The sequence below is a fragment of the Harpegnathos saltator genome, unplaced genomic scaffold, assembly GCF_003227715.2.
Source record: "Harpegnathos saltator strain DR-91 unplaced genomic scaffold, Hsal_v8.6 scaffold97, whole genome shotgun sequence".
Lineage (NCBI taxonomy): Eukaryota > Metazoa > Arthropoda > Insecta > Hymenoptera > Formicidae > Harpegnathos > Harpegnathos saltator.
This window is the reverse complement of record NW_020230725.1, coordinates 246336-260923: the sequence shown is the minus strand read 5'-3', so window position 1 is coordinate 260923 and position 14588 is coordinate 246336. Positions and strand designations below refer to the sequence as shown.

At 31.9% G+C, this 14588-nt stretch overlaps 1 protein-coding gene across 1 annotated transcript in view; it reads left to right on the top strand.

The window, feature by feature from the left end:
* Nucleotides 1-2095: 2095 nt before the first annotated feature.
* axed (BTB/POZ domain-containing protein axundead) overlaps nt 2096-14588 on the top strand; it is a 31200-nt gene continuing 18707 nt past the window's right edge. Inside the window, exon 1 of the mRNA XM_011137716.3 lies at nt 2096-2340. Within this exon, the coding sequence (XP_011136018.2) occupies nt 2148-2340 (193 nt within the window). The 5' untranslated portion in view covers nt 2096-2147. The remainder of the gene's footprint in view (nt 2341-14588) is intronic.

Below are 14588 nucleotides of genomic sequence, written 5' to 3'. Positions count from 1 at the left end.
TTAATATAAAGCTATCACATTGACATTGAAATTATTGCTTTGACGCTTCCTACTTTTTTGAATAATTAATAAATAATAAATAAATAATGCATATGGTTAAAACTACAGTTAAAAATCAATAGTGCGTATGATTAAAAAATTCTAACCTAGTTACATCGTGCGTTAAGACTTTTTTGCCAGTTAGTGTATATTGAAATATATATTGAAGTTTCGATTTGATTTTTTCGATATAGCGATTGACACTTTTTCACAGAATTTTCATTAACTTTATTTCCGCGAGTATATATGTTATGAATAATATATATAAATAATATATAAATAATTAATTTGTTTCAATGCACGATGCAGGATGCAACACTATGAGCATATAAGTTCGCAATGACAAATTCGATACTTCGCAGTTTTGCGAAGTATTTCGAAACATTAGAACTTACTGGCGGAACAAACACCGTGCTCATATTTTTTGCATGTTTGTTTTACAGTAGACGATGGTAGATTACACCGACAGCTGCCTATCTTTCTATGTACACGGTAATTATTCGCGACCTCGCGAAATTATCTTTGTAGATAAAGCCATGCTAATTATCATCGGCTATCGAGCGCGATGCTTTGACAAAATCATCGGGTGAAACGCGAGAGTCTTACCCTTCGTCCTCCCTCCGTAAATTTACATGTATGACGTCGCCGCGGCTGTATTGCGCTTTTCGATTGCAATCGGCGACCGTGTTCCTAACTGTACGAATGTCTCTTAATCGCGCATGACTCATTATCCGACGAATTATCAAAGTAACACACATTTATCAATGTACACATATAACACGTGCAAATATTGCAAGAATTATGTTAGTTAATATCGGTTTAACTTTAGATGTATGTTTAAATCAATAATTTAAAAAATGGACGATAAAAGTGAGTGAAAAAAAAATATTATTAATCAGTCGAGAACGCAGTCTTAGACTAAATATACTGATGAGAAGAAGAACAAATATTTAAAGAATAAATAATATATTTATTCGACGGCTATTAATAATATACCTAAATATAAATTCTTCAATTTAAATATAGTAAAGAATCGTTTTCATAAGATGCACTGCAGTTTTAAGAACATATATATTTGACATTCTCATTCACAATAACTTTTTTTTTTCAATATGAAAATATATATTATATGTAACACATTAGTAATAAATTTAATATTTATTATATTTATTATATAAATTAGTAATAAATAAATATATTATTAGCTTCCACATCGAGTAAATATTTTCTACTTTGTAGATATTTATCTTCTTATATAGTTATAATATAAGAAATACTGTAAAGAAATACTGTTATTAGTTTCCAAATCGACAAATCAGAAACTAAATTCTAATTAAAAAAAAATCATGTCAACACACAAATCGATATTAATATGAAGCGCGATTATACACAATTAATTGCTACTGCAAAATTTACTCGACAATTTTTTATAAATTGTGGAAACATATCCTGCTCACTTCGGTCTTCCACTTCCATTGTTATCTCAATTCGTCCTTCTGTCCCTCTTCCTGTCGCTCGCTCACCGCGTCTGTCATTCCGTTTCCTGTACTGCCTGCGAACGATATAAGAACAAGAGAGAGAAAATCCTCAATAGATTCGCTACTCTCAGCTATCGTTGCCTCATGCTGACGTTTTTCTAGTTTAAATACGAGTTTTCTTCGTTCGAAGGTAGTGGGAGAGCGAGAGCGCGTGGAGCAGGATGATGAGTCACGTGGTTTTATTATTTCGCAGACCGGATGTATGTGCCGGCGATGCTTTTGAAGCAACAAAAGCCCGACGTCTTATCCTCGAGCAGTTCACTCGTCGATCGTCAGTCGATCTGGATCGATCGGTGAAGGCAGTTCGCGGGTAACGCGCCGATCTCTCCCCGCCCTAGAAACTTCACATCGAGACTCGTCACACGTCTCGATGTATTGCGCGAAAAATTGACGGGCTGGATAACAAGGGCGCGCGTGCGCACGCGGCTGGTCGCCGTGAATTGGTTGCATGTAGAGCTAGTAAGGGTGTGTCTGCAATCAGTCGGAAGACGTTGTCATATATAGCACGTATGTCATATATATCAATCACAACCTCATAACTGATAGCCGACACATGAAAATCAAGATTATATGCATGCGTACGACATACAACACGTCTCCCAACTAATTGTAGACGCACCATTAACCGATAAAGATGTCTACGTCTGCATCTTCAACATCCATGACCTCCTCGGGAAATGCACAACACGAAGCATGAACGCACGCGCGACAATGTTGATCGATAATGCAGGTTACGAGATAATGAGGAAAGGTTACATGTCAGGTAAGGCGGGGCAAGTGGCGTTGAGTTAACTACACCATCGCGATACGGTGAAAATTAATCCCCCCTTCTTGAATAACGAGTAGCTGGCGGACTACTGACTTTTGAAAAAAATTCGATAAAATTTTTAACAGCTAACCTACAAAAGTGATGTATTACTTGCAACGTTGTCACCGATACAATGTACTCTTTTTCACCGATGACGTTAATTTGTTATTATTTACAGTGAAGACAATACAATTGAATCTGTTGGATAATACGATACTGAGAGTATAATATCGTTATTTTTATCGTTACTTTATAGACGCATGTCCATAATGCATGTGTATCGAATGGTCACAAATAAATTCTAAGAGATCTTCGAAATTGCAAAAGTAACAGAAATTGACGATTTTTTACTTCTTGAGTAATGGTAACGGTACAACTAGTTATTTTCTTTCAACGAATAACGATAACGAATTACCTTTTTCAAGTTAAGGGAGCCTAGGAGCGTATAGGAAAACACAAATAGTACAAACAATGATAATATTAACAATATTAAACAATAACAATATTAACCAGTTGCAATCGATTATTTCCTGATCGTGAAGAGAATAATCGATTGTGACTAGTCAATTTTCTTCCTGTTTAAGTTTTTCTGTGTGTTCTCGGTTTAATAGGTAACAGGTAATGAATTATTTTTCAAAACTGCAGGCCACTCATCGACGGTTCACATTTTTGAGAGTCGGATTGAAAGTATTTTTCATCACGGAAGTCGAACTTTCCTTTTATTTCTTTTTCTTTTCTTTCGTTCCGCGTACACTCAGAGATCCATCGCTGAAAGTACGTCGCGTCTTTATCTGCAGCTGACCCCCTTCGAGTGTCACTTTCAAATCGTACGAGTTCATCTAGGTCTTTTACGGACGTCTCTATTGACACTCGATACTTCCGTCGTCGATTCTTTGTTGAACGGGTTCACTTAAGGAAACCTCTTTTCGACCTCGATACATCGTACATACAGTTGTTAAAAACTCCGACACGTTATTCATACAAACAGATAGTAATATACGGGGTGTTTCAGACCACCTGGGTCACCCGATTTTTTCGTAAATGCGACATTTTAGAGAAAAATGTTTCAGACAAAAGTTATAGGGCTTCAAAGGATCTTTTACTGATCTTTTACTGATCTACGAAGGCTTGATCTTTTACTGATGTTATGAATTTTACCTTGGAATGATCTTGAAAAGCTCAGTCAAGATCAACATAAAAAATCTTGAGCAGAAACCCCAATTTTTTATTATACTGTCTTTTTCCACCAATTAATTTGAACTTTTGTCTAAAACATTTTTTTATTTGTCTAATACTTTTTTAGATATTTAAGGAAAACTTGATAACTTTTTCAATATTTAACTTACGATATCTCGCTAATTATTTGTCGGAAGAAAATGTGGTACTAGACTTTTTTGCTCTATTACCACTATATCACTTTTTCTTCTGACAAATAGTTACCGAGATATTGTAAGTTAAAAATGGAAAAGGTATAAAGTTTCCTTAAATATTAAAAAAAAATATTAGGCAAATAAATAAATGTTTTAGACAAAAATTGTTCAAATTAATTGGTGGAAAAAGATGGTGTAATAAAAAATTGGGGTTTCCATTTAAGATTTTTGTTGATCTTGATTGGGCTTTTCAAGGTCAACCCAAGGTCAAATTCATAGCGTCAGTAAATAGATCCTTTGAAGCCCTATAACTTTTGTCTAAAACATTTTTCTCTAAAATGTCGCGTTTACGAAAAAATCGGATGACCCAAGTGGTCTGAAATACCCCGTATTTTCTCTCTCCTATTCGCCGTCGCGTCATTTCTGAATTCAGCGTTCACCTCGTCGATGCGATGTCGCGTCAAAGTTTCTGCCCGTGGCTATCCATTGACAAATATTACTCGCATTGTGAGGGCTGCAACTGGCACACGTGGCGATTCAATTTGCATGTTTTCCCATTGTCGTCGTTCACCATCAGACTATGGTCGTCTTCCCGCCGCTTCCTCAGGATGCGTCGATCGATCATGTCGGGACGCGCGCAATGAGATCGAATTATTAATAGACGTTTACATACGCGCGACTGAACATGATCGTAACTACCGACTTTTACGACCGACTCTTCTAATTGTTGCGTGCCAGTGGTGTGAGAAAGGGAGACAGTGAGAGGGAAAAGGAGGAAGAGAAGGAGAGAGAGAGAGAGAGAGAGAGAGAGGGAGAGGGGGAGAGGAGAGAAAGAAGGAAAGATAAAGAGAAGGAGAGAAAACGAACTTTTAGGGCGATGACGATTATTTGTTGTGGCACGAAGGTTGCTGTAGTCGTTTTGCGGACGTTGCAATATAAGAATTTTACGTCGTACGGTATTTAAGAGCAGTGCGACTCTTAACCATGATTGATTTTCTCATCGAAATATCGCGAAACTTTATAGTTTTCTGCGGAAAAATGTTATGTACATTAATAAGAAATTGAAGTTCAATAGAATGTTCTTTGGTTACTTCAGTAGAAATAAGCAAAGTTGGAAACTAATGCGTTATTTGTAACTTGCCATTTACTGTTGCAAGCTATTCCTTTTTTCCACTGATGATTTAATAGTGATGGCAACGTTATTTTTTGTTTTTAATAATAGCGGTAATAACAATTAAATTTTTGAGTAACAAATATAATCCTTACTTTCATCGTTACTCTGCATATGTTGAAATATACAGGGTATTTCATGTCCTTAAATTGAGCCAATGTGTTCTATGGATAAAAATAAGAAATAAGAAATATGTCGTATTAACAAAAACGACCGATATTTTGAAATAGAACATTAATAAAATTATAATATTACAATAATGATAATTAATAATAAGAGCAGATTTTCCACTCGTGACATGTATCATTCCTTTGTTGTCACTTTTTAATAAATAAAGCTTTAATTAATAAAGCTTCTGCGGACATATGTATATATATATATACAGAATGTATAAAAAGTATCGGGACGGTGAAATATCTCGAAAACTAAACATTTTACAGAAAAAAATGTTTCAGACAAAAGTTGTATGGTTTCAAGGAAGACATAAAACAACTATATCATTTTGTTTACGGATGGCGCCAATTTCTAGATATTCATTGATCATTACTTTTTTTTAATGGAAATCCCAATTTTTTATTAATTTGATGAATTTGAAATTTCCAAAGATCGATAAGTTAACAAAAGTCAAGGCGTTATTGTAACAATATATTTTTAGGACCAAATAGAGTAAAAAAGTCTAATATTATTTCTTCTTCCGACAAATAGTTAGTGAGATATCGTAAGTTGAATATTGAAAAAGTTATTAAATTCCTTAAATATCCCAAAAAATATTAAATATTAAATATCTCAAAAATTAAATATCTCAAAAATATTAAATACCTCAAAAAATATTAGACAAATAAAAAAATGTTTCAGACAAAAGTTGTTAGAATTAATTGGTTGAAAAAGATGATATAATAAAAAATTGGGGTTTCCATTTAAGAAAAGTAATGATTAGTAGATATTTCGAAAGTGGCACCATTTGTAAACAAAATGATATAGTTGTTTTTGAAACCATACAACTTTTGTCTGAAACCTTTCTTAGTATATCATTTTTTTTCAAGATTTTTGCCTGGTTCATTTAAAATAGGACATCATGTACACATATATATTTTTTCTTATTTTTATTTATAGGATGCACTATGATAAAACATTAACGAGATATATTTTAGTAAATATATCTCGTTAAATTTCCCTCAATCCTAGAAATAGGCAAAATCTTTTGTACAGGTGGATATGCAAACTCGACCAATGGCGGGTAGGAGAATTTTATGTAACAAAGGTCGCCTTTGAATTTCTGTCGGTAAGCGACTTCATTGTTTATAGAACATCGTGTACAGATAACAAAAAGAACGTGTATGGCTGAAAGCCGAATTCTTTTTTCTTTTTTTCTTTTTAAAATCGATTCAATAAGCAGATGATTATCCACTCAAGGTCTCGAAAGTGTATTCAATCTCTACCAATTCGACTCACCGTTTTTTCGTTCGCATTTCATTTAATCTTTCCCTGATTCCTTCGTGTCGTTTGCACGTGTCGGCATTTCGATCGTATTTATCGTCGGAACTACTGGAGCTTGACAAGCGAAAGGTGACAAAAAGAAGGGTCAGAGATTTAAAACATTCTTGATACGTAGATTAGAGAACGTTAAATATATACATAAAAGTATTTCAATACATTTTGTAACATGACTACTGCGGCTTGACAAACAAGAAGAAGCAGGATGAAAAGAAGTTGGAGCAAAAATGGGGGGTTGACGCGTATAGAAATGGTAATTACTTTGGTAAGTAACGGCTACATGCGGGCGAGTTCAAGCAGAAGGGAACAACTTCGACATCCATTCGATTGAGTTAATCGGCGAACTTTAATGATCACACTTGTAACTCTGTAATAAGCGGGTAATATTACTGCTGAAGTATTATTAGCTTTTTGCTTTGAAAATCTTCTAGCCTATCAATCTGCGCTCATTTCGTATTGAAACGCTTCCACTTTAAAGTAATATTCCGTTATCGTAATAAAGTCACGAATAACGATGAACACTTGTATCTTTGATCTTAATATGTAATTCTTTGGAAAAATTAATTCCTCTTTCTTCTCATTCTCTTCAATTTAATAAACTCATGTATCAGTTATAAAATGCTACCAAAGAGCTTTTTAAAAATAAGATGTAACACGTTTCTTGTACTATCTTTATAGTTACATGTTACGTTTTTCTTAAAAACAGCTTGGTAACGACGTTATTGTTTTTCGTTGATAATAACAATAATGCAATTATATATTTTGGATAAAAATGACAAATATATTTATTAATTTTATTGTTACTTTGCACGTGTAAAATATACGCACATGGCCAGCATGGTAATGAATTGTAAGAGAAAAATTTTCAGAATTTAATAACAGAAAATAACGAAATTAACGACTCGTCACTTCGTGAATAATAATAATGATAACGGGTTTTGATTTAAAATAAATAACAGGAATAATATTTTATAAATTTCTTGGAGTAAGATTTCAAATTAATGAAAATTTATTTAAAATGATAACGACTGCAATAGTGGCAGTGACAAGTGATTGACACTCGAAATTGTAAAAATGGATGTTTTAATCAAGTTTTAAATCTCAAAGTTCATATGAATAAATATTTTAATTGATTAAAATGAATTTATTCTTGTAACAGTCGATTACATCAAATTCACGTTTTCGCTGCCACAGTTGATTTGATAATTCGCTTTACAGACTGCATTGTATTAATTTTATATAACTGTGTAAAGCAAACTTAATTTGTTTATGTAAAACTAGAAATGAAAATGATCGATGTTACATATGTGCATATAAGGTTAATAGCCAATATGTTAAATAATCTTTCCAAATTTTTTGAAGTTGATCTCACTAAAAACGAATGAAAAGTAGCGTTATTTTCATTCAAATGCGATATTGGAAAAATATTGCTATTCAAAGTCACAAGAGTGAATATTATATGAATATTATACTGAAGCTTATGATGGAACTCTATATAAGCGAAAATTTTATTTGATTAGAATAAGTATGTTCTTGCGATCGTGGAGTACATTAGATTCATTCTTTAATTTTGAGTGAAAATATTATTTTGATGATCCAGAATGGAAAATTTATTCTATATAAGTTAAGCAGCATTTGAAGATATTCAGTGATCATTCTGTTCCTTTAGTAAAATTTTACAATCTAAGAAACTTGGAGAGTAAAATTTCACTACAAGAAAGATAGAGAGTAGTAAATTATTTTTTTCAATAATGTAACGAGCAACAAATAGCAAATTTTTAATAAGCAACTTTCCCAACATTACTTTTTTTTATTTTATTCATTATTTTTTTCCAACATTATTTTTTTTTTCATTCATGTTTATCATCAATAAACATGAAGAAAACTTATCAAAAGAAAATTTACATCTTATCGAAAATTTTAATTCAACATCCGAGTTATATTGTGTTGTATTATATACAGAGTGTCAGGGATCTTTTCGAGACGAAAAATTGTGAATATTAATCAGATCAAACTAAGAAGAAAAGTTATATACTATTTTGCAAAAATCGCTATTAAAATAGTTATTAAGCTATTAATGATTGAAAAAGACCACAACGATAGATATGAATATATTGAACTTTGAATCCTGAATCTTGGACCTGTTGCTAGGTACAGTAGCCATCGTATAATTGTAAATTAGGTCATTCTGAACAAAAAAGTCTTTTACCATTTTGCAAATAAATACACAAATTTTTAAATTACCAATTAAAAGAGCTTTTATATGGTGGTCATTTTTAATCATTAATAACTTATAAATATTGCGATTTTTGTAAAATGGTATATGGATTTTCTCTTTAGTTTGATCTGATTAATCTTCATGCATAATGTTTTATTTCTAAAAGATCCCTATATATGCTTTCGTTTCTTTTATTTCTTCTTTAGACATCAGGAAACTATCTAACGTATTAAATATTATTTCAAGAGAAAATATAATAAAAATAGTATAGCATAAAAAATATACTTCCCGTTTTTTTTACAAAAAAGCTATTTATTTCTTTATTAAGAATCTCGGCGCATGCGAATCTTGAAGCGTTGACCTCGCGCGGTTTTGAATTAAAAATAGTATCCGGAATTTTTACGCATCTCGTTTTTCCCATAGCGTCAATGCATCTCGCTGAAATGCGGGCGCGTCTGGAATAAAGGCATTAATTTCAATTGGATTAAAAGGCCAAGCGGGTATTCGTTTAAGTTAATTACTAATGTAGCCCTCGGTTTGCGTTAACTGTGCAATTGTACTTGCGCTAAATTCTATCAGCTTTTCTTTCCTTCTCTCTCTCTCTCTCTCATTTGGGAGACTCGGAATAAACTTTCTATATTTTTATGATAAACAGCTCTCCCCTGCATAGTTCATGACAACATATTAATTTTTTCATTATAACGTATTCATGCTTTTATTCTTCTCTGTTCTTTTTCCGATAGGACCTTTTTCCTTTATCTTTTCTGGATTCGTGTTTTTATCGAGAAAAAAGATTACTTTAGTAAAAATTTAAATATTTGTACTCGGTCTGTGATCCGTGAGTAATGGAAATAGAACATATCAAAGTTTGGCATAAATTTTAGCTCTTAGATAAAACACTCGCGATAACGTTTATGATTTTGAAAAAGCGTCGATTTTGTGTCTCGTCGGTCTGAAAAACCAACATGCGGGTTAAAGAACGTTAAGGATTTCGCCCCACTCCGTTAAGCTCTTCTCTGACATTCAATGCTCGAGTGTGGGCTTCTATGGCTCTAATTTTAGTAAAATCGTGATTCACTAAACGTTCGCGGATTCAGCGAGTGCTCTTGTACTATGATGAAGCGCAGACCCGCCCATGCACTACAGTGTAGTACGATTTGTTGTTAAATCATCCACGTTTGTAAAATTAATTGCATCATGATACTGAAAGACACAATAATATTCCGGGGTCATAAACAATATATTTCAATTGATTCTGGACGAGATCTTCTGTCATTAATGTACAATAACCACAGAACTGTTCAACAATGGGAACTTCAGCAGTGTTTGCTGAATCTCTGAACTTCAACGTGTATATTATTCAGCACCAGCATCATTGTCAGTATAGTTATACGCATCTTACGTATGATTGATCAAGAGGTGCGATAGCGTGCCAAGTACGTCTCTAATCTGAGTACATCCTCGTGAGATATTGTTTACGAGTACCCGTGATGCCTGTTTCAATGAGCCACTCCTCAGCTATAAACACACACGAGCACATTAAAATTCTCACAACAGCGCGATGGTTAATAATAGGGCATACACCGATGCCCCACTTTTACCATAAATTACTTCCAGAACACTGTCACAAAATGTGTTTTGTATTGTAAAAATATGTATCTTATCGGCGGATTTATGAAATATTTAATAATATTTGCAATACAGTTTAACATACATATAAATATGTAAAACCCGTATTAACGATCATGATTCGAAATTTGGCACATGATTCAAATCAGATATCCAAACCTGAATTTAGAGTTAGATCCGAGTATTTGCTTGAATCAATATACACATTTGCCACTGAAAATTTCGTATCTAACTTTAAGCTCAAATTAAAGCTTTCCGACAAGTTTCAAGTAGCAATTATTAATATGGGTCCGAGTGATCTCTATTTTGTATCATTACGTTTTCTTTTTTTTTCGAAATATAACTGACGGTAACTTTGAAAGTAATTTCCTGCGATTGCGCGATATTCTAACAGCCGCTACTAATCCACGATTGACGAAGACAGGCGTTTAACGTACGAAGATGCACTAGTGCACTTTATATTTTTGCACCGTGAGCTGTAAACGGCCTTGAGATCTCAACTTTTCAAACGGGCTCATTCACGACCGTGTTGAATATCATTAGTGCCTTCCTGTATCTTACGTGGACGAGAAGACCAACCAATTGTGATCGGTTAACACGCGACAATTATTCATTCGAACCACGACGTTCCTGTCGTCCGACGATTAGCACCTTTCCATTTCCTGAACGACCGCAATATGTATCCGCGTTCCTCGCAACGACGGAATTGTCCTGCTGAAAGCGGGAAGAAACGGAAGATAAAAGAGTACGTTTGTTCTCGCGATTGTGACGTTGTCGCACAGAACAATATTTCGAACACGGTTTTACCACAAAGGATTCTGTTCGCATATATTCTATTTAATTATCAGATAATGCAAGGGACATAAAAATGTTATTCTAGATATTTAATTTCTAATAATCATTTCTTCTTAATAATCAATTTCTTAATAAATCAAAAGTCAAAATTTTGTCCAAGAAAAGTGAATTTAGTAACGCAATTTATACAATAGGAGAAAAACATTGATTCCGGTATATATAAGTCACTTTTGGTGCTAAACATACTTTTATATTTTTCCGATAAATAATAATAATAATAAAAATAAGTAATATATATATTTCCTAGCTATAATCGTTTTAATAATTAATTATATACTTTTATCAAATACTTTTTTCTCAGTATAATAAAATTTCGTAACACAATTTATACAAGAGAAAGAAATGATAATTTCATCACAAATTATGATCATCTTTAGCATTTATATTTAGCATTTTATATTATCGTTCAAAAGCAAGATAATAAGACAAGAAGATAACAATATACACTGCTGAATAAAATTATTATTAGTATATAAAGTTGTTATTAATAATATTATAGCAGTATTATCAAAATTTGTCTTCTGATTATAAATATTTCATTATATGATTAATAAATTGTGCGATTAATAAATTTAGCAACTATTACAAATATAACAAATCTTTTTATCAGTATAGTAAATATCAAGTTGCCTTCACACGATTATAAAGGAGAACACTGTATTTTACAACCATCAAAATATATTAAGAAAATATTTACCCTTGAAATTATCATAATCATGACGTATTTGTATATATGATGGTATCAGTATTTCACTAACAGTATCGATTTCATCGCTTTTAACTTTCAATAATGTACATAAATGTTGGCCGATTCGGTACTCATTTGTTCACAGAACTTACCACCGAGCTATGTGTGATCGAGCGATGTTGCCATGAATAATGGTATTCATCGATACTGTCGATTCGAGTTCAGGGCACACAAAATATACTCGGTTCCTATATCCTATAATTCTACCATACAAATTCGTAGTATCGATAAAGTCCCTCACATGAATTGTGAGCATTCCTGCACGTCTCTTCCAGCCGACGATGTTTATAAACAATTGTCGACGCAGCGGATAAAATGAAGCACACACGCATTTACATTACGCGATCCCTCCGAGAGGATCTGAGTCATTCGTAATGGAAGCACGAGACCGATTGATCTGTCAGTCGAGCACGACTTCTCGCTCTGTAAGGGTTGTTTCTCGAGTTCTTCGCTGTTCTTATCCTATCGTCGTTTCCGTTTAATGATAAGTGAAGAAAGTGTCTTGCAGTGTGAAGGTAAACGTAATCATATATCGTTACAATTATTTTCGCGGTCTCACGAAGTAATGAAATTGTGAAAAACAAAGTTATTGCATCTTAACGGAAATTATTCCAATATATGCTTTCCAATTATTCATTGCATACTTAGCATCTTAACAAAAATTATTCCGACAATCATTGGAAAAGTAATATTAGAAGAAAAAAAATTCGTCAAATATAGTGTATCTCAAAACAGCTGTAATATAGTGTACAGAACATTAGAGATTGCATCGAAATTGAATTGGAAAATAATGCGTTGTATCATTATTGAATATACATTTTGTTATATTTCTGCACATTTGAAAACGCGGATATATTTATGGAAAGTGTAAGGAAAACCGGTTTGTTGGCCCATAAAATGTTGGATTTTCGGCGTTGTTTGGATTAAGGGTTCAATTGTTATAAATATATTACTTTTATTGAATAAGCTTAATTTACTACAAATTTATCTTTCTTTCTTTCTCTTTCTCATTTTTTATCTAAATAGATAAATGTCAATTAAAAGTAAGGTTGAGAATAAATATACACACGATATTATAAATACGAAAATATTGTGATGTATTTTGTTTTATTAACGTCTTATTTATATACTAGTGAATTTAACAGAGATGCGACGATAATAAAAAGAGATATATTTAAATATATACATCGGATTTTATTGTAAATTATATAAATTTTCCACGACGGTTGTATTCTTGAAACTAAACATAATGTTTATATATACAGTTAGTATTAGTATTTAATTAGTATTAGTATTAGTACTATATTATATTATAATAATTTTTCATTAAAATCTTAAAAATATAGAAGTTTAGAAGAATTCAAAGTAGGAATTGCAATTAAGATGCTAACTTTAAGAAAGTCGTATAAAAGTAGCAATTTTAATTGCAACTATCTTAGCTTCTATGATAAATTTTTTCTTCTAATTGTATAGATATATAGACAGTATTCCCATTAATATACAGTTAAAATTTGAAAAAGATTTTTAAAAGGACAGTTTTATATACGAGAAATTCATTATCTTAATTCTTCAATACGATTAAACTTGTTAAAAAAAAGGAGAGCGCGGGTTTTTTTTAATCAAGTTGTCTGTCAAGTTTCGAATTGAGAGTTATGGTCAATGGTTACAGTTACTATCAAACATCTCTGGCTGTTTTGTCAATACAGCTGCATCGCTGATCGTCGTTCATGTTAGTATCGATATCCTTGGCGTTGCGATACGTATCGTAGGCCACGAAAGAAACTTAGCGATTGCAAATGTCTTAAAATTTTATATCTTAAGTTCGGAATACAGCGGATGTAATAATCTTTTGTTCAAAGTCTAAAACTATAACGTAATCTCCGACAAAAGGTATTTCCCATGTTGCCAGAAGTTGTAATAATGCTTTAAGCATTATTTAGCATTATTTCTAGCAAAATTTAAGAATTATAACATCTCATAGTGCGATAAACGTTCTTTTAGAAATTGCCTTACATTTTTTGGCTTAAAGCAAAAGATTAGAAGCTTGCTATATCGATTATGTTTCGCGCCTTACATATAGAAAAATATACACTGAGTTCCAATAAATTTCATTATTTAAATTAAAACAAAAAGTTTAAATTAAAACAACAGTTTAGTTTGCTTTTTTCCTGTATAAAATATAAATAATATTCTTAAGAATTTTATAATATTTTATAATACTTCATAATGTTCTTAAAAAGAAAATAAATTTGTGTCTTTTGAGTAAATGATAATAAGTTTTCTTAAAATTCGTGATAAGTATATTCTAACACATTTAGTATATTTTTAACATATTTATCACAAATTTTATAAAAAGACATTATCATTTATTCAAGAGGAAAAGAAGGATTTATATCATAAAATTTATATAGGAATTCCATATAGGAAAAAACAACCTGAATTTTTATTTTAATTTAATTTCCTCGTCTTAATTTATCAATTCTTGTTTTAATTTAATAAATTGAATAGCTTTAAAGGATTATTATCAAAACAATGTTCTTTGTTGAAGAGAACTAATATCTAAAAGAAAAGAATAAACTGAAAACAGCCACTTTCTTTAACGCAAGAATATTTTTTCTATGCATCTTTGATTTAACGTCATCACAAGCCTTCTATAAGTTTCGCCTGTACAATGCAAATCTCTCGCTAAATATATAATATATTTTTCCTATTACATCG